At 43.3% G+C, this 22,678-nt stretch overlaps 1 protein-coding gene across 4 annotated transcripts; it reads left to right on the top strand.

Annotated features, from left to right (window-relative positions):
* Positions 1-6,619: 6,619 nt before the first annotated feature.
* Positions 6,620-20,961, top strand: LOC141950870 (uncharacterized). Of its 4 annotated transcripts, XM_074886292.1 has the most exons (20): positions 6,620-6,667; positions 7,117-7,440; positions 7,922-8,051; positions 8,214-8,307; positions 9,065-9,215; positions 9,572-9,734; positions 10,255-10,380; positions 11,592-11,654; positions 13,091-13,213; positions 13,536-13,691; positions 14,333-14,386; positions 14,644-14,861; positions 15,674-15,750; positions 15,928-16,038; positions 16,617-16,703; positions 17,552-17,659; positions 17,863-17,984; positions 18,193-18,315; positions 19,668-19,710; positions 19,895-20,961. In XM_074886292.1, exons 2-20 carry the CDS (start codon positions 7,338-7,340, stop codon positions 19,970-19,972), a joined length of 2,130 nt encoding a protein of 709 aa, XP_074742393.1. In that variant the 5' UTR covers positions 6,620-6,667; positions 7,117-7,337; the 3' UTR covers positions 19,973-20,961. The 4 variants fall into 4 exon arrangements, with proteins under 4 accessions (XP_074742393.1, XP_074742392.1, XP_074742396.1 ...); XM_074886291.1 differs by lacking the exon at positions 6,620-6,667 and having other exon boundaries at positions 6,886-7,440; XM_074886295.1 differs by lacking the exons at positions 6,620-6,667; positions 14,333-14,386 and having other exon boundaries at positions 6,886-7,440; positions 14,737-14,861.
* Positions 20,962-22,678: the final 1,717 nt, after the last annotated feature.

Here is a 22,678-nt window from a genome sequence, read left to right as displayed (position 1 = left end):
GGGTGTATTTTCCTGTTCATTGCTTGGACGTAGACCGTTCAGACCCCCTGCACACCAGCCATGCAGCCTCTGCTACTGCTGGTCAGGGAACATGTTCTCAGTCTGTTCTCAGTCTGGGAACCACCAGGACCATCGGCCCATGCTGGTGCTGCGCCGAGCCAAGCAGTGCCTTTCAGCTGAGGGTGAGCATCTCTAATCACTACCAATCCTCTGCACTTTATTTTTAATCAAAGCAGATCACTAGACTGTTTCCAATACTTCTTAATGGGCAAAAAGGGGCTTCGATTATAAAGACAATAATGTTAAATAATTTAAGGGCCTGGATATACATCATGAATCAGTTTAATACCAAAGTCACTGCCAATTATTCAACTGATCCAAAATGAGACTCCATCACAAAATGTTAAATCACAGGATAAATCTGTCCTGGGAAGGGCTTTAGTAATCAAAAGTCTCTCAAAGCAGAAAAAGCTTTTCTAAAAGCAAGGGGAAAAAAAGGTTACAGCTTAAGCCAGACATCATATAGTAATGCCAGATGTTAAACAGTTGACTTAAATTATTGGCAACTATCAAATGCAAGATACTAATACTACTGGTTGCAGAGCTATGCCACCAAGTTTGTAATCTGTGGAATGGGCTTAAATATTCCTTTAATTTTCTGCCTATGGATAACAGGCAATTTGGATTAGCTTCCGCAGAATAATAACCTCCTAATTCTCAGCAGATGAGTATAAGCCTTCTGCAACATCAAAAAAAACAAGACCACACTTAATATGTAACCTTTAATGGCATATGTTTTTAAATTATATGACTCCATTGGACCTGTGTAATTAAGCACAAGAAATGCCTGAAACCACTCTGCCTGCCCTGCAGACAGCAGAAGGCACCTAGATTGTCCCCTGCTCCCAAATGCAGAACAAAACATCCAAAAAAGTGGTCACAGATTTGCACATCAATCTTCTCTACCCCAAAATTTGCCTTTGAAAAATGCTGCCACGAATCCCTGTGGCTGGAGAACGCCAGTACCGCGAGATCACCCGGAGCTGGGGCTCGCTCCATACCCATCTGCCCATTTGGGTTCTCAATTTCTCACAGTGGCCTTTTTCCCCCTCCTTCACGCGCTCCTGCCATCCCACGTCACCCATCGTGTCACTGTCCAGCAGGATCTGGGGGCCAGGGCTGACACCTACTTATTTATTTACTTGTGCAGCACCCAGCCTGGCATGTGTAATCCTTCATAACTCCAGCCAAGTGTCCTGAACAACCCTCCTGCGTGGCTTCAGTGACCACTTGCCGCTCGTGGCTAAAGAAAATGGGATCTGGGCACCTCCTGACTCAGTCCAGGACCAGTGGGGACTGCTGCGTCCCCCGAGCAGCTCGAGCACACATCTTTTCCTGCTGCCCTTGCAGCATGACCACAAGACCGGGCATCTCACACCTCGCAGGGTGAGATTTGTTCTCTCTCTGCTGTGCTTGGGAGATGTTAGAAATAAATGGGGCAGAGTCCCAGCTTGGCCTGTTCTCCAGCCGATCGCTCGTCGGCACGTGTGTTGTGCAAATTAAGACTCCCCAACGCAGCCACAAACCTCTACAGCCCGTGAGCTCCCCGGAGGCATGAGGACAGCCCCCAGCCTGACCCGCTTGCTGCAAACTGTAATAAAATGTCCTGCAAGTCTGGGCTCAGGCTGAAGTAACAAAACTCAGCTGTTCAGATGAGCCAAAGCCCATATTTGCTTTTGTTTCAATTTTTTTTTTCCCTCTTTCCTTGATACAGAGCTGCAAGCATTTCAGAGCATGGACAGCGGGGCTGGGTTTGTTCCTGCCTCTGCACGGGGGGGAATGTCCTTGCTCAAAGGCTGGAAGATGGGTGAAACGGCGGTGAGGAAAGGGTCAAAACACATCCCCCCGACTGCGAGCAAAAGAAAAATGTTGGCAGAGCAAACCTTGCCACAGGAATAAAAGGTTGTCCTGACTGTTCATATTACTCCACATGGGGTGAGTAAAACTGTCGGTCGGACTGAAGCGTCTGATATACAAAGGGGAATAAAAACTCATTAAAGGTCTAAAAGGAAACCCTATTAAAATACCAAATATAAAATGGAGGAGACTTGATCACCCTAGCGCTAGAGAAGTGTCAGGGTTTTTTTTTTTTTCCTGAAGCAGAGGAAATGTGTTTGTGGAAAGCCAGGTGGGATGAGGGGCAGGTAGAGTGTCAAAGAGCACTGATAATATTTCAGGGTCTCACTAGGAGCCTGAAATACGAAGGGGATTTATTCGGCTTTCGGCGGGGAGGAGAGTGCTAGCAGATTTTTGAAGGCATTCCAACGAGGTTCATATTCATCTGTTTCTTAAATCGAGAGCTCTTGGCTGCCGCTGTACTGAGGTAGGGAGCATCTCCACCTCTCCTCTCTCCCGCTCGGGACGCAGCCTGGCTCGTAGCCGAAGGCGAATTAGCACTGGTGGGTCCTTGTGATTCTCCTGCCCTGGCCCGGCTGCTGTCCCTCTGAAAAGCCAGCAAACCAGACCATTTTTACAAGGACTGAAATACCCTAAGAACGGTCTTTCTCACGGCATCTCATTTCTACTTTATTTGGTCTTGGGGAAGGAAAGAAATTACGAGGGGAAAGAGCTAAATGAACCATTTTCTTTCAAGCATTAAAAACCACGTCGTCCTGCTAGCACTGGAAGTAATGAAGCCTGGTTTCCAACAGATTCGTGCCTCATGGTTGATGAACTTTAAACCGAATTGCACTGGGGCTGCGGCGGGCTTTCCCCCCTTCTTAGACACCAGAAAAGCCACGTGGGGAAAAAAGACATGATGAATACCTCACCCAGAGCAACTCCCACATGATCAGCCACCCCGGAGTCACCTTCTTAGGCGTTTTCTCCTGTGTGGACTCTCCGGTGGCTTGTAGGCATGAATGCTACCAAGGCTTTTCCACAGCTTGGGAATTTTTGTCCCATCTCGTCCCAGATCTGAAGTTTTCTGGTCTTGGTTGAACTCAGAGAAGGCATAAATGGAGGCTTTCTCTCTCTCACATGCACACATCTCTTATCACAACACTTTTAGGAACTTGTTACCTTTGGGATTTCTACCTGCTGTCCATTTGGTTGAAGTTGGCACCAGAATTCAGTAATTACCAGGGTTGGGGCTGTGAGGGAAACATGCATACACAGGTAATCACCACAGAAATCTCATTTCCTCACAAAATCAGGGTCCACGTAAAAGCTTGTTTCTTCTTTAGGCGGAGGTAGAGAGCTGCTAAGGCAGGCCCCGAGCTAACCAGTTTTCCTTGCTCTGTTACCATTTTGCTCCTCCTGCACTTTTTTTTTTAACCCCTCCTCTTGGATCCTGGTCTTTGGAGAACAAGGATGGTTTCCTCCCATCTCAGCAACATCAGGATACAAACAGGGCCCGGCATTCACTCATACACACGTTATAATCACGTAAATCTTGTTTCCTTATGAAACCTGAGCAGAGCTGATTCCATACAGCAGACAATGCTTCGTCAGCCCAGTGCAATGCCCTAGGAGGCACTTCAGAGACTAAAACCGGGGGGAACCTGCCTTCATGTCACCATGGAAAGTTTGCCCATTAATAGAGGCAACGAATCTGTGGAGATGCCAAAAGTAGCTAAAAAAGACTGCAACCCTTTTCCCAGAAACTCAGTTATAAGAATCTCTGTTACAGTTCCAGCACCGAACATCATTTTCTGGGCCAAACAAGCACAAGAGCCATGACGTGAGTCAGCTCTGAGTGCCTGGAAAGACCTGCAGCACCTTGGTTGGGCTCAGTAGACTGATGGATTAGCACTTGTCCATGTGGAATTGTAGGTTTCGATCCTCAGAGCCTTTTCCAGTCAATTGATCTAACCCAAGCCTTTCATCGGGTACAAATGGGCCTTTGACTCTCAACAGAATGAAGCAGCAGTAAATATAAACGGGACGTGAAAAATTTTTTGAAAGGACATTTTAATGGTCTGTTCGCTCTGCAGCTCTGCTGTTGCAGTCAGAGAGAAATTCCCTTTCTACTCCAGGAGCTGGTGGATAGAAACCCATTCCTCTGGCCCTCAGTTGCTCATTCCCAGGGAGCAGAAGTCTTCCGCATCTTCAGTTAATGCCCCAACCTGATCCAGACTGCTCCTCGTCAGGCCTCCTGGAAGCACTGATGTGTGTCCAGTCTGGGAACCTTCCACGCCTCTTCCCTGTAAAATAAATCAAGAGCATGGCAGGGCTCTGTGGGGAAATGAGGGGCAGAGTCCCAACAACCAGTAGCAGCGTTACTGATCCGTAGTGTCACGTATTTCTTCCTTAATGTTTCACCTTCCAGCCTGCAGCTAATTATTATCTATATTCCACTCCTTTATTTTGAGATATGCCCAAATATACCCTCATCTTCTTCATTCCCAAATCTCGGCTCCCATTGCAGGCAGCTGACAAACACGAGCCCATGCTGCGCCAAGCCCCAGCCCGCAGAAGTGCAGAGCTCCCGCTTCCTTCGCATGGAAAGGGGCAGAGACAAGCGCATGGCAAAGCTGTCTGTGCCACAGAGGGATGGGAAAGCTGTTGCTCTCATGCCAAAACATGAGCAGAAGGATCTGTTTGCGTTTCCAGGTGTGTTTTGAGACATTTCTAGCACCTTATGGCTCTTGCTGGCCCTTGAAATGGATTGAACGCCAGCCTGATCGCTGGTCCTCACGCTGTGACTGCGGGAGTTCTCTGGAAGCTCTTTCACTTTTTTATTTACTTCACACAACTTGTGGCTCAGGACGGGGCGTTACGTTTGACTTACGGGCTCAAGGAGCAGGAGAGCTGTCTCTTCAGCTCAAATGCAAAAGGCACTGACCTGCAAAACAAAGACCATGAAGCAGGAGCCTATGATGTCAACCCCAGACCTTCGCTAGGTCTGGGCACGAAACCCGACATGGCAGAGCAGACTGAGCTCAGGCGATGTGAAATCTAACCAACATATTTTACACCCACACCACTAAAAATAGGACGCCGACGCCAACTCTTCATCTGGAAAGAGAGGAAACACCAGCGTTGCTGTGTTTTGGATGAGGCGCAGGACTGAAGTCCTGACCATATTTAGCCATAAGATCATCTCGTAGGACTTCTGCATGACAGTGGAGTTTTTGAAAAATTATTCTGGCCAAATGCCAGTTCTGCCTTTATTATTTCTCCCTGCTATCTCAGTACTTCATTTCATCACCTAAATTGCTGTGTTGAGTTACTCGAGGCTGCTAAAACGCTGTCATGCTACAGAGGCAACTATATGAAGGAAATTATGTCTCTATTGAAAGTGCTCCATACAGCTGAAATCAGGCCACCTATTTAGGTGTCGGGTTTAGATTTTTCATTGTAAGCACAGAAACTTGAAACATTTTGCCCACATGTGTTGAAAGCTACGAAGACATTAAAGATTATTCATGGAATAAATATTCATTTGCAGGAAGAGTTGGGGGTTTTTTTAACACATGAATATTTCAGGCAGCACGTAGCGATGTGTGCAGCTGCTTACAGAAAAAGGTGATCCTCTTCTGAGTGCTGTTTCAATAGCTCCTAATATTAACGATACAAGGAACGTAGCTCATTTTTATGATTTAATGGCAATTTCTCCTTAAGTTAAAATACTTCCTAGATTTTCCTTAACTATTACTAATTACTAGTAATGAAAAATTTTCTGAGCATTGGTCTTCAAATGGTTCCCCGTCAGGCACTGTAATACCTTCACTTTGCTGATAATTTTTAACCACAAATACTACATTACACTTGTTGCCCTGCACACCAGAAAAATGTCCTTATTTTATTAGCAAGTCCCGTCTGCTTTTTTCCCATAGAAAAGGTGATTACTTTGCCAACAGCATATTAATATATTGCAGCTTTATGTCTTCAGCTTTCCATGTTTCAGAATTTCCATTTTTGAGGGACTTTCTGTCCGGCTGGGTCCTGTCTGAGCCTGTATGGAGCTCTGGTACCATCTAGTGTTACTGGGGAAATCCTCAGCTGCTCCACGTGGCCTTTTCCTCGCTCATCTCCTGCTGGGTTTGCAGTAGGAAAAGCCTGTCGTGACAGAACGTGGCGATTAGGGATGACCACATGCAGTGAAAACATTCCCTCCGCAGGCAGCTGCTGTCCCAGCCACGCTGGCTCGGGATGACTGTAAGGGAAGCAACTCCCCCGGCTGTGGGGAGACGTCTGGGGCCACATCGCCAGGCGTGTGTGCAGGTAGTCACCCGTGGGGCCTGGGCCACCATGACGCCCCTCAAAAGGCCACAGGAGATGCAATGGGGCTTCGTTGCCTCCCTCTTCCCCAACCGCAGAGCCTCACGCATCGAGAGGATCCGCAGGACCCTGCACTGATGCCGATTTCCCTCTCCCTCCACCGCCTGCGGAGGATGAAGGGTTTATTTAAACACTGTGGGAGCCCCTTCGCTGAGGGAGCCGGGCCCGCTCCGGGCCCTGCGCGTGAGGGGACGGCTCCTGCCCTCACTCAAGATGGCGGCCCCACCGCAGTTCTGCCCCGCCGCTGTCAGGGCGGAAGTAGCGCGGGGCAGCGTCACCGCGCGGACCCCTTCCGGGGTCACCGCCTCGGAAGTCCTTGTTCGTTCAAAGAGTGGCGGGGTTGAGCGGAGCGGCGGCGGGAGCGGCTGAGGGGGGTCGTTCGGTGAGAGGGGAGCGCTCAGGGAGATGGGCAGGATGGGGGCGGGGGAGGTCGTGGTGGGCGGGGTGCGGTGGTTGGTTGGGGGGTAAGTTAGGGCCGACTGGAGGCCGGGGAGAGGGGAGGAGAAGGCAGCTGGGGGGCGCGAGGGGGCTGGGGGGGAAGGGGAGGGGGCGGGGGGCTGTTGCGTGAGGGCCGGGGGTGGGTTGTGGGGCGAAGGGGGCTGGGGGAGATGGGGGTGCGCTTGTTTGAGGTGGGGGAGGGGGAAGGAAGGGAGCTGGCCCTGGGCATCTGGTGCCTCGAGCACGCAACCTGCAAGGGGCAAAGTTACTGTGAAGAGCATGCATGGTTCTTTCAAGGGCGGTCCCACCAAAGGAGGGCCAGCTCTCATCCTCTTTTTTTCCTTTTTTTTTTTTTTTTTTCCTTATTTTGTATCCCCACCTCCTTGTTTTTAGGGTTCTCTCAGCTCTGGATGGAAACTGCAATGTTTTTTGAGCTGGCTGCACTAAGGATCGAACGTTTCTGTCCCTAGTGTAACTGACTCAACATAGATGAAGAGTTTGTGTCTTGAAGGAGCCTTTTTCTTCCCTTCCTGAGGAAAGGTTCTTCAAAGTGGGAACTCTCCTTGTGTCCTGTTAGCTGCCAAGTAGTTCCTTTCCTGTGGAGCTCAGTAACCATGGTGCCCTCAAAAAAAGAGCAAGAGCAGAGCGTAATCCTGATCAGCGATGATGAAGCTGAGAGCACGCTTGGGAATTCAGTTCTGTTAGTAGACTCCCTGGGTAAGTACGGTGCTCCTGTTGGCGATGAAGTTCTGTAAAGCTCTTCTGAAATAAACTGAAGTAAAATGTTATGTGATGTGCTTTAAATGTGTCTTTCTGCTGCTAGGAAAACAGAGTACTTCAAAAATAAATCAAACCAGGAGGAACTGTCCTCATTTTCCAACTATTGGGATTTCTTTGATGGCATTAGTTAACTTAAAGGATACTGCTCTGTAGTTTCAAAATATTACAAATCTAGTTGAGACTAGGCCTTTTCAATGTCGAGTGGATCCTTTTTGATTAAATTACCTCTGTTTTGATAGTGTGTGGAAGCTTTTTTCCCTGGGACAGTGTAACCATTCTTATTAGCACTGTATGAAATCATAAGAAAATTTGTGCCTTGAAGTGTTTTTAAAAAGTGAATGTCAATAGCTCGGTAAAATTGTAATGAAGTTGTAGTTACCTTTATACTGATTTACACCGCATATTCTCTTTTCTGCAGAGAAGTCTGCCCTGGGAGAGGAGAAATCTGCAGAAGTTGTGGATGAGGAATGTGAACTCATGGTTACTTTCTGTAAACAAGCAAAAGTGATGCCTCACGCAAGATACGACTGTACAATGCACCCATTTGAGTATGTTCAGTGATGTGGAGGTTCATATGAGGGTTTCATCTTCCACATTTAGTCCAACTTGTCAAGTAACCTTGTTAGCTTTTTAACAGCTGAAAGCAGAAGTAGAGTTGGATAAGCATGTAACTTGTTTCATAAATAACCTTCTGTTTTTCAACTTGGTAGGCGAATGGAGTGTGATACCTGCTCACCCCTTGGAAAAAATGCTGATATTTGTAATCAGTGCTACTGCTACATTTGTGATAAACTAGCTTCTGAGGTAAGAAGAGCTGTAATCGAGAAACGCACAACTTTGAACTAAATTGCTCAACAGTCTTTTTAAAGGAAGTCACTCTTAAGCACACTAAAAGAATAAATGATACGTGAAATTTGATTGTTTTAACGGTTCCTGTCCTAAATGTTGATATCTGTCTGCTTCACAATGCAGTCACTGGGTTTAGGTCTAGTGGTCTGGCCAGTTGTTGGAGTAGACATTCACTTGCTATAAGCAAACGTACCTCCTGTTTGCTTTAGGCACGCAGTGTATTTCATGGAATCAAATTAATAAATCGGACTGCTTTTCACTGTACAAGAGAAATGTCAGACTTTTAGACTGCCCTAACCTAGGGTGAGGGAATGGGTGAGTTGTGGGAATCGAGTGGTGGTGGTTTGTTTGGGGTTTTTCTTAGAATTCAGAAAAGTTTGAGCTGTGAGCAAAGTTGGGGTGAACATGCATAGACCAACTGGTGCCAGCCCTAGGTGTCTCTGTAAGGTATTCAGGAATCTAAATTACTATGGGCTTTTTTGTTGTTGTTGTTGTTAGCCATGATATTGAGTTATTGCTGTATTGGCTTCTTGCTCTGACTGTCAAAATACTTCACTGTGGCTTTGCCTAGGTGTGTAAAGGATGAAGTAAATTGTGGTCCTTCACTCAGAGGAATTAACCTTTGATTTGCTTAACTGGAAAGGGGAGGAAAAAAGAAAAAAAAAAAAAAAAAACCAAAACCCTCTCCTGTTTTTCATGTTTTATGAAATAGTGCCAGAATTGGACAACCCCTTCCCTCTGTCACTGCAATGCACACAACAAAAGCAAATTCTGGAAGGAACAGCGTGACTTTGCCTTGGCTGGTGTTCTTGTGATGTTCAATTTGGAGCTCACAGATATAGACACAGACCTTCGGCACGGTGGTAAGTGTTAGGCTCTCACGCTGTCCTGGGAGACCTGTGGCTACTCGGTCTGTGGCTTGATGGATGGCTTGTCTGGTCCACAGCTCTCCTTGCGAAGGCTTGATGAATTTTTAAGGTAGCAGCTTACTGTTCCTCTCTTTCTGGGCCATACTCAGACCAGACACAGGTCTGCAGGTCCAGTTTGTACTTTCCTGCTTTTCTCCCTGTGAAAAAACCAACAAAGCTTTCCCAGCCAATAAGATTTGGTGCAAGTAACTTGCTAAATATTTTACATGGAGTACTTATGATTGTCTGTCTTTTCGTTTTGAAAAAATAAAAAATTGCACTAACAATTTCACATCTGTCTGTTCTCTTAGGAAGTCTTCTAATAAAATTTATCCAGGAACTTTCTGTGGAATATAATAAGTACCTGATTGGAAAAAGAATGTCTCCCACAAAACATGAATGCTTCTGCCTCCCAAAATTTCCACCTGGGCAATGCAATACCTGCAGATCACGCAACATGGAGACTGTGTACAAGTAAGTAGCTGAGTTGTGTTGTCACTAGCAGTACGTACTGGTCAGTGCGGGTTTGATTTCCTTTAGTCAAGTGATAATCAGAGTCATGGCACCTGACACAGAAACATCATTGAGAGAATTTGCTTGGCCAGTGAGCTATTAAATTGCACTCAGATGTAGTTTAAACACCGGCTTAAATACATTCTTTAACTACATCTTAAATATAAGTTTAAATAGATCTCTTGTGCTATACTAAGACACTTGATAATATCCCTCATTATTATAACCTGGGAAAGCATGAAAGTAAAGTCCATGTTTTACTAATCTTTTTTAGAATGGGGTTCAGCTTTTACTCGGTGGTGTGTGCCTTTAAAATGCTTAAAGTAATGGTTGTACAAATACCTTTTCACTATGTTATAGATGCTTTTCAAGGAAAGGCAAGTCAATTTGCTCTCAAACCATAGGATGGTCATAATTGCCATTTGTTTATGAAGTACATCACTGCAAACACTTTATCTTATAGACTACTTAACTTTCTTAGGTATTCTGGAGTTTTTGCGCTGGTGACAAGATTTTTAAATGAGGCAGAGAGAGAGAGTCCTAAAGCTGCTGCTGTCATGTTCCTGGGAGCAGCTAAAGAGATAGCGCTTCATAAAGACCCTGCTTTGTAAGTATCCAGTTCCACATCCAGTGTGTAATCTTCACTTGCTCCTCAAAGGGAGGAGATGCAGTGAGAGAATTCTGGTTTTCCATTTATTAAGAGTAAGGACAGTGTAAAGATCACAGCCCTGACTGCAGCACAGTGAGAGGAAAAGGAGTACGCCTGAGGGAGAAATGAGATTGGTTATGGGGAGGGATTTGGGGAAAAAGAGAAGGTTAAAGGTTGGATGTGAGAGGAAGAAGTTAAATGGGATTGAGCCATGAGGAGAGGAGATGCTCTCCAGTGAGGGGAAGGAATTTGAGATGGGAACTGGGAGGAGGGAGGGTGACAGCAGATGGTGGCAGGTGGGGTTAGTTCCCCAGGAGAAGGTACAGGGACAGGGGAGCTTTCCTGAGCGGGCAGTGCACAAGCTACATTGTGTGAAGGAACATCTGCTTCTGACCTGGAAGGAAGGGAGGATGTGATGTTCCTTGGGTCATAAGTTTTAGATGCCTCCCATAAGTCTGGAGACTGACCTGTCAGCTGTGAGGACTGTGTAATGAATAAATAAAAACATAGTTTAAATACTTCCATCTTATATCATGGCTGTTTCACGCTTGATTACTGTCTAGCTTGAGCAAGGCCGCAGAGCTTTACTTTGCAAAACCTAAATATTTTGGGGCTTAAATTCAAGGGTTTTTATAAAGGAGAAGTAAACGTGGTCTGGGTTGGTTCGACAGGCCAGAAACAGCAGCTTCTCTGTAATTCTTTCTGAGGAACTGTCAAGGTTTGCAAGGAGCGGGCTGGATACATTATTTGGGTATGTCTCTCTTTGTACGCTTGTTACGAGTCCCGCAGCCTTCGCTGTAGCTACACGGGAGGTGGTTTGGCCCTCTCGGGGGATGATGTTACACAGCCCTGCAGAGGCCCTGTAAAAGCAAAGATGTGCCCACGGTGGTCTAACACAGCAGGTTAGAGGGGTTGCTACTGCTTTACGCTGCATGGGTCGGAGGGAAGGTGTGCTTCAGTTGGCAGGTACTGCTGTAAAACTTAATTCTAGAATGTGTTTTACACTTCGAGCACTTGTTTCATCTGTTTGAAATAATTCTTATTAGCGTGATCACTCCCAATGCTTTTTAAGAAAAAAGTGTTTTCTTAAACAGTTGAATATAGAGAAGGGGAAAAAAGGCAGGAAAACAAGCCAAACGTTAATTAGTGCTTCTTTTCTCCTCTCTTAGAAGCTGGCAGAACCTCGGTCATACTGATTCATTAAAGATTGCTGTCCCTTGTCTGCTGCAAAGGTAAGACTTGTCTTATGAGATGGCAATGGGGTGGTTGCTGCCTGCAAACTTCCCACTTGCATTTAAAATGCATTTCAAATGACTTCTGTTCAAAGACACTAAGAAAAAAAAGTGAATGCCTTAGCTCTTAAAAGCCAAAAGCAAACTTGCACCACTGTATCATCTCATGGTTCTGTAGCATCTGGAACCCCTTGTCAGGGAACACGACCCCACTGTACTGCTTTGGGTGGTGTTTGAGCAGAGCAAGGGCAGCCTGCTGCTGCCTGCCTGTGACTGCGGGTGGGTAGGGACAGGCAGAAGAGCACAAATGATAACATGCACCAGTCAGCCTAACGAGCAGGGACCTCAGCGTGCCGTCGGGTTCTAACAGCTGTACACTACAAATCCAGATTTTTAGAAGCTCTGTTGAATATTAGTTCTTTTCTGTGAAGGACAAAGACAATACCTGCCTTATTTAGAGCCACGTAAACTTTCAAACCCTTCTTTGTTGCCTCAAAGGAAAATAACTCAATGGGGAACTCAAAGCCAAGAAGATGGATTACTTCTGGCTGTGCTCTAGGAGTGTTCTCTAAGGCCAGACCAGAAGGTGGTGTCAGGTAGCTACTTGTGGTTATTAAGCCAAAGAGTAAATAGTGTCTGTTAAAGATCAAAACAGCAGCCTTGTAGTATTCCACTGGGATGGAGTAGTCAGGGCTGTAACATAGTAAAGTTCCCCCAGAGGCTGATGAATGAGGACATCGAGCTCACTTGGCTTAATTCATTTCTCATTTTAGCTTTATATTTCACCTTTAACCCGAAATTCACTTGCAACAGAAGGTTAATGAATTAAGAATTAACTTTTTTCAGGAGCACTCAAAAACAATTATATATTCTCACCTCTTATTTGAAACTAATGACAGGTATAACCCAAATCCTGTATCAGTTTTCATTTTAAATTACTATTCTTGAATTTTTTAATTTCTTACTTTAAAAGAACAGGGAAAGGAGTTTTTTGTCTCCCTCCCCCAATTCTAAAGGAGTAAACTCTTCTTTGTATCAGCATGTTATCTCCAGTTTGCAGTAGAGATGGTTTCACTAGCTGTGAAGCTGCCAGGAGCTCAGGTTGATCAGGTTGCTTATCGAGCTGATCATATGTTGCTTCAGTGTTTTTTCAAACGTACTCACTGGGGATTTCTGTTTTAAAGACAAAGCTGGCTGGGATTAAACCGCAATACTGGTGTTTAAAAATAGTAACAAAAGAGCAATACCATTATCTACTACAAATCTTAAAAGCATAAATTTAAATATAGATCCAAACTGTCTGACATTTAACCAAAAAAATCCCCAAACTTCTGTAGATAAGTTTCCCATAGGATTAAGAAAACCACAATTTACTAGTAATTCATCCAATTTTAAGAGATTTTAATTTTTCTTTTTGTTTTCTTTTCAAAACATAGGATCACAACACAACTTCAGAGGATGCTGGTGTTGTGTGATTTCCCAAAGAGCTTGTATGAAAAGTTTGTTAATTTTTTTCAGTCCATCTCACTTCCATGTCACTGTTTTGGCTTCTCAAATAGGTATGTTCTTAGGTTTATGTTTACAGAATAACATTTTATACAGTTGCCTGATTTGTAAACAGCTCTATAGAATGGTTCTTTCACTGATAGTGCTAGGTGTGAGCGTTTTAGGGGCAGATTTCAGTGTTTGTCCTGTCCTTACAGGAGAAGTTGTTGTTTGATGCTATGGCTAAGCTGTTGTCCATATAGCTTTTTTTCCTTCCCCCCCCAGAAGTGAGCTGTAAACTCAAAATGTTTTATTGGTAAATCTTCATGGTACTTAAATAAATTATGGTGTACAAACAAAACATGGTTAACAATGACTTTAATTTTGTACTTGCAGCTTGAATGTTGTGCCATGGGACCACGTATTACTGACCACTGTTTTAAAAGGCCAGAACATCACTGGCCGAAGAACACAGAAAGGAAGAAAAGTATTTCTGTGGGAAACACTCCCCGTTATTGAGGCTCGAGTGGAGAGAATGGTAGACAAAATGAAGTAAGATCGGTTTGCTCTTGTTTTGGATTTTTCATTTCACGAACTCAGCTTTTGTATCTCCTGTGGTATTGACCACAGTGTGGTGTTTTCCTGACATCTGCAGTTTTGTATAATGGGGAAACATACAAAACAAAGACACATTTGAAGCTGTTCATGCCCATTGCTTCTTATCAACAAGGCCAGGTTTTGAAGTTTTTCAGAGTAGAATCGAGCCCTTTGAACACTTCAGGACCAGAAAAGAATGTTGAAGCGGATAATATTTTGGTTCCATAAACCCAGTAGGTTTTAGCTGTGAATGTGTAAAATAAATTCTGTTCATCAAAGGCTGACAAGGTGGAAGACAGCAAAAAAGGGCATTCTGGTCTCTGGACCTGAGAAGTCTTTACTCAAAAGAATACAGTCCACTTAAAGAATTAAATTGAAAGGCAACCTCCTGTATTATTTTGCCAGAGTGCAGAGATAATCTGTGGATAGCTTCTTGGAACTTAGTTCCAACTGTCTCTTTCTGCCTGCTGTATTTCTCTCCTGTTGTGGGAAGATCTACTGTTTTACTTCATTAATTGTAGTAAATATTTGATTGGCCTGTATATAGCTTTGCACTTCCTTCCTCTTCCTGCTCACCCTCTTCTTTTTCTCTCCAGCTATAAAGAAGTTGTTCGCTACCTGAGAGCTGTGAAATGCAATGATACCAAAGGGTAAATAGTGCTTTTTTTTCCTTTTTTAACTGTTTCTTTGCCTTAAGATTCCCAGTCTGTGTTTCCACAACGTGCAACAAACTGGCAGAATGAAAAGCAGTAGGATTTGGACAGCTGTTTGCTAGGTGAAAGCAGTACTGCATTGCAACTAACTTCTGCCTTATCAGATGTAACTTACTAGTGGTCACCCATAAGCAGATCTATTGTTGAAAAACTTGCACGGTAATGAAAATCAAACATTCATTTCTTCTTTCCAGGTTAAGAGACCTCCGAGATAAAATCCCCTTCTATTTGTGTAAAACTGGGGAATTCCTCGATGCTGCACATTCACTGCTGTTTCCCGTCAACAGCCTGGCCTGCTGCACGGCCTGCCGGGTCACGCCGGGGGAGTTTGAGGTCTACCTGAAGATGTTCAGGACAGGCAGTGTCCCTATTGGAAAGGATATGCTAGACTCTGGGCCCTGGATTACAGTTGGCAAGTGTGATTTCTTGCTTACATGTGTTTAGAACCTTACTTAATTACAGCTTGTACTTTTTTTATTAAATCTAGTAACATTCTGAGGGACTCCCAACCCAACTAGGAATTGCCCGGACTAAAGCATGGTACATAACACTAGGTAGGAAGAATGTCTTCACATCTGAGCATTGATTTGTTTAGTACACTTCACACAAAACGCTAGTTTTGTCAGCTGTGAAGTTGCTTTGCTGAAAGCAACCTGTTAAAAGAAAACACAAAGCTCTCTGTTACATCATGGCGTTACCAATGGCAGCGTGTAACGTGGTATTATGGTATGTCTCAGCCTTGACCTTGAGAATAAATGCTTCCTGATGGAAAGGGCTTCATGATCTGTGTGTTACATTTTGTCATTAGTTTAGCCATGGATGACTGATCAGCTGCCTAGGGGTGTGCTACGTCTCAAGGTGTATTCTGAAATGAAAGGTTTATTTTGGAGACATTCAGCTACTAGTAGAATTCTTAGACATATGCGATGCGGACAGTGTTTATCGCACTGTAGTGTGATGTACATAAAGAAGACTTTGTTCTGTGATGGCTTAGTCTAAACTGCATTCAGTTCTTTGCAGCTTTCCAGAATAATGTTTTACAATTGATGTTGGTTTTCTACTCAGAACCTACAAAATACTGTAAAATAGCTGTAGACACTCGTTTGTTTCTTTGTTAGGTTTCTGTAGAAACAGCTCTGCAACCAAGTTAATATCTTGTTTGTATTCATGCTCTATAGTTATGATGAGAATATAAAATACGGTTTTAATCTTTTCTTCTTGCAGGGTCTCCCTTGAAAGATGGTGTTCTGATTAAGCATGCGCTCAAACTCCTTTACAGTAACGTGTTGCTATACAGAAATGTGAGTCTGTATTAAAACTGTGTTTGTGTGGCCCATCACCTGTTTCTGTACATTACCTGTTTTGTCCAATTACTTCTCTATGCAAGGATTTACTATCAGCACCCTTTTTTTTCTCTGAATAGTTTACACCTCTGAACGGATTTGACTTTGTAAAACAAATGTTCTGCTGTGTTTCAGCCTAAATGCTGGAGTTCCCTCATCATGATCCTGGGTAGTAGCAGTTTGCTGGAAAAAAGTGGGCACCTCCATCCCCTATCCCTGAAGGAGCCACCACTTGACTTCCAAAAGGTAACTACACCAGTACTGTGAAATGGGAGGCTGTTGTCTTGGTTTTACACAAGACTTCATTTGCTGTGGGCATTGGCTTATTCTAAATACTAAGGTTAACTTTACAGTGCCTCATCAAATGCTCGTGTGGTATGTGCCAAATGTAACACTTTGCAAAATGTTGTGTTAAAAGCAACAGTAAACAGATTAACTCTGCTTGCAACTCAATGCCTGATACTGATTCTACATCCTTTAATGTTGAGATGCATCAGATAACAAAATGGATATGAAAGCAGTTTAAGAAAAATGTGCTCAGGTAGCCCTAAAGAGTCAGTATCTGGGTATTTTCTTCACAAGAACAAAAATACCTACTACGCTTAGCAGACAGCTTAAAACAAAGAGGTTATGTGATATGGTTTGGTTAGTGCTTTAGAGCCTCAACTTTCCTTGAGTATGATGTTGAACAGTCAGCATCCAATGTAAAAATGCTGAAAAAATAAGTAAAAGCACATCAAAGAACCATCTTGGACACTGTTTGATGTTTGTAGAGTATCTGGACATCCTTCCCCTTCACTGGTGACTCATTTCTTCTGTTGCAGGGGGTGCTTGCTGCCAGTGGTGGCCTTTTGGAGGAACTGAAGGCAAAAATTAATGTTTCTTTACCACCTGCTATTTTCTCTCCTCATGTAAGTGTGCTCGTGGCAATAAGGAAATTTACCATTTGTGTTATTGTGTTTGAAGGTACAGCAGTATTGAAAACAGTCAGGTTATTATGAAAAGCTTTTAAGAGAGACTTGAAGATTTTGGGGGGAAATCTGGCTGTTCTTGACACAGTCTAAAGGCTGGAGCAGGTATCTGAAGGGAAGAAAACTATTAGGGTCTGTTCTGGTCTGACACCACCTTCAACCTAGGACAAGTCTTACTTTATCACTGTCCAAACTTATGCATTTATAAAGTGGGAGGGCTGTTAATACTTGATTCTGTCTTAACTTCTCACAGGATGATCTTGTGCTGTTTGACTCAAACAGAAGACTGTCCTCTGAGACTTGACAGTGTACTTGTCTCAAAACTCGGAATAGCCCAGAATTTCTAAACTTATTTTGATTGATGGTTTCAAGAGTAGTGGAACATATTTAAAGATAGCTTGGAATATATTCTGTATTAAATGCAGTCAATACATCTAAGGAACTATCTTATTCCTTTTTACTTCTTTTGAGGAAATTTAGCTTACTCTCCAAATATGTGACTCCTGGGCCAGATTATTTTTTTCCCCTTTAATTCTGTTTCTGTGACAGTGTGAGACTTTGTGTTTCTGTGAGGACTTTGAGAGCACCAGGTGAAACATGCTGTATAAATCGAAGTACCTGTTCTATTCCCCTGTCTTTTAGTCTTCATAAGATTCTTCTGAACATGGTGTCGGACATCCAACCTATCTGATTGGAATGGTAGTGCTGATTTGACTGGCTACAATATACAAGTAGTGGGAAACTGGGTTTTTAAATAGCTGTTTTCTTTTTGATATCTCTTCCTGTAGTTGCAGCATGAGGCTTGTCTTATTCTTGCTGTGCAAGCAGTACAACAGATGCTTTTCTGTGATCTTCCATACTTGACTTCCTTCTTGGAGATAGCCCTGGCTTTTGGGGTGAGTCCTAGATACTGATTTCTGTTCTAAGAGATTAAAGCAAGTTCTGTTGAAAATCTGTGTAACACCAGCTTGGAGATTTTAGACATGTTTAACTTTGGGTTTGTTCCCCTTTAGCTTTGCTGAACTCTAATTTAGTCTGTTTTTTTAAGAAATGATTGGCAATTAGGTTAAATCACTGGTCTTATTTTGTCGCTTCCTAGAATAACTTTTGGGCTCTGAGGCTGTTATTGGAACATCTTTCGTATGAAGAACACATTCTCCATGGCACTGTCAACCTGATTTTGAGAGATCTAAATCGTCAGAAAGCAACGATGCTAAAACTGTGAGTAAACACTTGTCCCCTGAAGTCTGTCTGTTTATGGGGACAGTAAGAGCAGTCACGTTCAGCCAAGATATACTCCTTAGCTCTTTGAAACCAGCCAGCCGAGTGCTGTGGGGAAGACAAGAATGCAAATAAGACGCTAGGGATCAATAGGAAAGTTGTCTCTGTTGAACAGCTGTGCTCTGTTTCCTGGTTTTGTATTGCTTAGGTGGGAAAACCTTGGTCCCCAGTACGTGGGGGAATTCCTTTGCCTGTTCCTGACATGCAGACATAAGAAGATGCAATCCATTGGCCTGTTCGCTCTGAATATTATTATGGAGAATCTGCATATGTAAGTGTGAATATTCATCATAGCCAAATAGAAGATCATTGTGTGTTGCAACACAGATGGTAGTTTTCTCTTAATTAACAGTCTTAACTCACAGTTCATTCTTGCTTTTTATTCTTCCCTGTTATTAGCAGTGGTAAAGATACTGAACACAATGGTTTGGGTATTATTTGTGTGTTACCTGTTGCAGCCAAATGGCCTTCTCACTTCCCAGTGTTATGAAAACATGTTATCTGCTCTTGGCAACCCTGACCAGTCATCGAGATTACAGATGGTGCAGTCTAGTTCTGTTACTTATAAATATCGTTGTCATCAACTACAACCAACAAACCTTAATTAGGATTTGCAGCAAAGTAGTTACTGGACTCTAAGGAGGCATAATACTGCATAAAACTTTATTTAGAGAAAATAGTTGAAAGTATCTCAAAATGTATCTACAAGAATACAATGGGTGTACAGATGTCAACGTTCCTTTTAAACTTGTACAGAGTACTTCACACGGTGGTGAGGGAGTAGATCCCCACCAAAGCCTAAAGATTCAGAAACTATGTGCACCGTAATGCAACCTGAGGACAGCATTAGGCTTGTGCCTGTCATTCCTGTCCTCTTCTAAAAAGAAGAGAAACCACTTGCTCTGCAGCAGCATAAAGCTTCAGTGGGTTGGGAAAACAGTTCTGAAAAAAATCTGAGTTCTTTATTTAGATTACAAATGCTAATAAAACACTGGTGTGTCACTTTTGAAACCACTGGCTGTTTATAAGTATAATCCTTTAGAGTGATAGACATTAATGTATTGACATAATAGTTTTAAAATGAATTGACTGTGGTTGCATACTGGAAGGCAGAGTAATTGCCTGCTCTGGCACTTTTAATTCACACATAGCTGATGGCAGCAGAGTAACGTTGAGAATTCACCTCTTAGTAACTGTCTTAAGTGGAAATCATGGACATGTAAGTTGACTTTCTGTGTGAAATGCTGTTTCATCTCTCCAGCCTTTGCTGTGTATAGCTGAGAAAATAAAACACCTGATTTCACTCAGTTGTGCATGAGCTAAGCTGTATTTTACAAATTTGCAATTCCCTTGATTGTCTTTTTTTGTTTTGTGAGGCTTTACGGTATGCTCTGGCAGGGATCCAAGAGAATCCAATGAAATCCTATTTCTTAGGGTCTATCTTTGTCTTAATTATTTTACTGTACATCTGATGCTGAAGTGATCTCCATTTGGAAGCTGAAGTGAATTGTTGGATCGTCTTTCTTGTGAAGCTTTGATCAATGCAGAACTCGGAGGGGCTGAGACTGGGGGCAGGTGTGTTCCTGGGAGAAAATGGAGTAAGAATCTGTATCTGTTTTTCAGGTGTCCATGGGCAAAGCATCTTTGCAACTTCTTCCACAATGCAGTGAGTATCTGTAGTTTAAAATTTAACAACAAAGCATATCAATGACAACTATATTACTTGTCAGTTAGACATTTACATACATCATTTGATAGGTATCAAATATATCATGTGTCAATGTCACTTATTATAACACTACTATAGAAATTACTGAAGTATACTAACTAATTTTTTTTTCTCTGCCCAGGGATTAAGGCACCTGCCCCTTGGCGCTGCAGCTCATCATGAAGTCTCAAAGTTCATAAACATTTTTGAAAAACTGTAATTTGGCAAAATCTTCAGGAATATTCTTCTGACTTGTCTTAATCTGACAAATCTCTCCCTGGAGTCCCTTTGGTTCTCATCTCCAAAAACATTCAGCTAAAAACTGACTTCAGACAAATCCAAAAATGGGATCCTAGGTTAAGATGGTTAACAGTGGTGTTTCAGCAGACGTGTTTTGGGAATTTCCTTTCTTGCAGGTTCATGTATTAAAGCAGTTGTTTCAAGAGGTAGTGGGTTTCAGTTTCTTTGGGTTTTGTTTTTTTTTTTTAAAAAGCTGGTCTACAGGGAGATGCTGACTGAGGGGGAATGAGGGGAGAAACACGGATGAAGTAGGAAGCACCACAAGTCTCTACTTCTGTTGTGTTGCAGGAATGCGCTGTGGGCGAGATGTCTGCAGCAGGAAAACTGCCTCTCCACGGGTGTGCAACAGTATAGTAGTGCTGTTTGCACACCCTCTTTTCTTTAGTTATACAAAATAAACCACTCTGGAGGCCGAAGGACGTTAACTGAGGCTTTTTTACTTGCTTCAAGAAACCAGATTCAGGAAGGCCTAATGCAGTAAATAGCTGGTTATGTTTGTAAGCAAAAAAAAAAAAATATATCTAATTTTCAGGGTTTTCCAATTGTGGGGCTTTTTTTTTTAGTTTCTACAATAGGTGACTGTTAGACTGGTGCTGAGGGCTCTCTGGGTTTCTCAAATCCATGTTACAGTGGTAAGTTTAAGAGTTAGCTTTTGAACTGTGGAGGTAAAAATAGAGAAATATTTCTAGCCTGGTTTACACTCTTTGCCCCACTATGATACCTGTCTGCGTTGGTTTGGCAGTCAAGGGGAAAGCAATCTTAATATGTGACGAGCTGTATTTTGCACATTTAAGGCTTTCAGTGGCTTTTGCAGCTTTTGTTATCCTAAATAAGCTACGCTAGTCAAGCTTTCTACAAAAGTGTACGTGTATCTAAATGGGCACAATGTTAAGTAAAACTCCATAGAAATTCTGTTGTGTTGTCAGTTGTGGTTTGGAGTTTCTGGTTTTCGTTGGGTTTTTTGTTGGGGTTTTTTTTGGTTTTTATTTTGTGGGTTTTTTTAAACGGTGCTGCCCTGATAGTCAGGAATCTGGCTCTGCAACTGCCACCTGGGCTGGCCACGCCGTGTCTTGTTCTGGTCTGTGCTCCTGGAGATGCGCTGATGTGTTTCATCTCAGCTTCCAAGAGGTGTTTCTGCATGCTCCTAATAATGGGATCTTTCCTGTTATGGCTGAGGGGGAGGAAAAAGAGGCTGCAAATGTTGATAATCTTGGTAGGGGCTGTACCTGTGTTCCCTGCTTTGCTCTTTGCAAGAGCTTTCCCTTCCCGACCCACAGTCGGGCCCGTAATGCTCCGGTGCTCTCCCAGCAAGGCAGAGCTTGGGCAGCAACTCTTCTGAACTCTCCAAACTGTGTTCATCCCCGGGCATACTCCCAGGAGGGTGTTACACTGTGTTTTGTCGCTTTGCTGGGAGTGTGGAAAGACAACAGCAGCACCAAGTACAGCCCTAATACCAGACTGAACTTGGGCTGGGTGTAGACTTCAGTGAGGGTGAGGGTTGTGTTACCCCTTGGAGCCTGGATTTACCATCACAGAGAAGGGCTAGGAACTGCTTATTTACTGTAAGTAAACAGCATTTCTATTCATTATTTATCTGCTTCTGAATTTTAATGAATTATAGCGGCCCTTATAGTGAGGATTATACTATAGATAATGGTATAATCTTTTATGTATGAGAAAAAGACTTTTTCTGAAGACTGGTACTTGACTTTGGGCGTGGGTTGGATGGACAGGTACAGTCATTACAACCAACCACAGCAGAAAACGTCTGCCCGGTACCCTGAGACTATGACTAAGTATAACCCCAAAGGTAAACTGAAGGCTGGTCTCATCTGCTTTGCTCCAGGTTTAATTGAGATGAACAGAGTTCATTAAAAATTGAAATGCGTAGTTTGGAGAGGAAAATGGGCGCCTGGAGTTGTCTCATCCAAATATTGTATTTTAGCAAACACAACTCTGCCGTTTTAGCAAGTGTACGTACAGCTGATACTGCCAAACGTTTGCGAGTAAGTGCCTGTATCGAATATAAAACTTCATCTGGAAATAGTGAAATTGTTTGATGTTCTTCAAGTCTGGCCCAGGAGCATCTGGGACCGGCCGTGGGGTGATCAGCAGTTCGCAGAGCAGTTCTGAGGGTGGGAATCCTGAGCCTGTTTCCTGGCCACGCGCAGTGATGGTGGAGACCACGGGGGTGTCACGTCCCAGTGGCACCTGCAAGTCGCATCCCAGCATCTCTGTGGCAAACAAAGCTGTTCTCGACAGCAAAACCTGTGTTTTCTCTTGTAAACTTTTAAAATCATGGATTTGACAGCGAGTTTCTACATGACTGCAAAGTCATCTGACACAGGACTTTGCTCCTTTTATTTTAAGGGGAATAATATTGAATGTGAATGAAGTGCAAAATATTTAGGGACAGGGTTTCTGAAACACGGTGCTAAATAGAGTAATTGTTTAGGGACTTTTCAATATAATATTTAAGAACAAACCCACCCTCCTGCCAGGTGCTGCCGGTAAATCCGTGGGGCGCATCAGCGTAAGGGGTTGGTGATGTGTGTCCCAACGGGACGCTAAACCTGAGATCTTTCTAGATCAGAGCAGAAAAGGGGAAGGAGGCAGCTTTGCCCTC

This window comes from Strix uralensis, chromosome 16 (assembly GCF_047716275.1).
Source record: "Strix uralensis isolate ZFMK-TIS-50842 chromosome 16, bStrUra1, whole genome shotgun sequence".
In the NCBI taxonomy this organism is placed as follows: Eukaryota; Metazoa; Chordata; class Aves; order Strigiformes; family Strigidae; genus Strix; species Strix uralensis.
The sequence above is the reverse complement of the archived record's forward strand: the minus strand, read 5'-3'. Positions and strand labels throughout refer to the sequence as shown.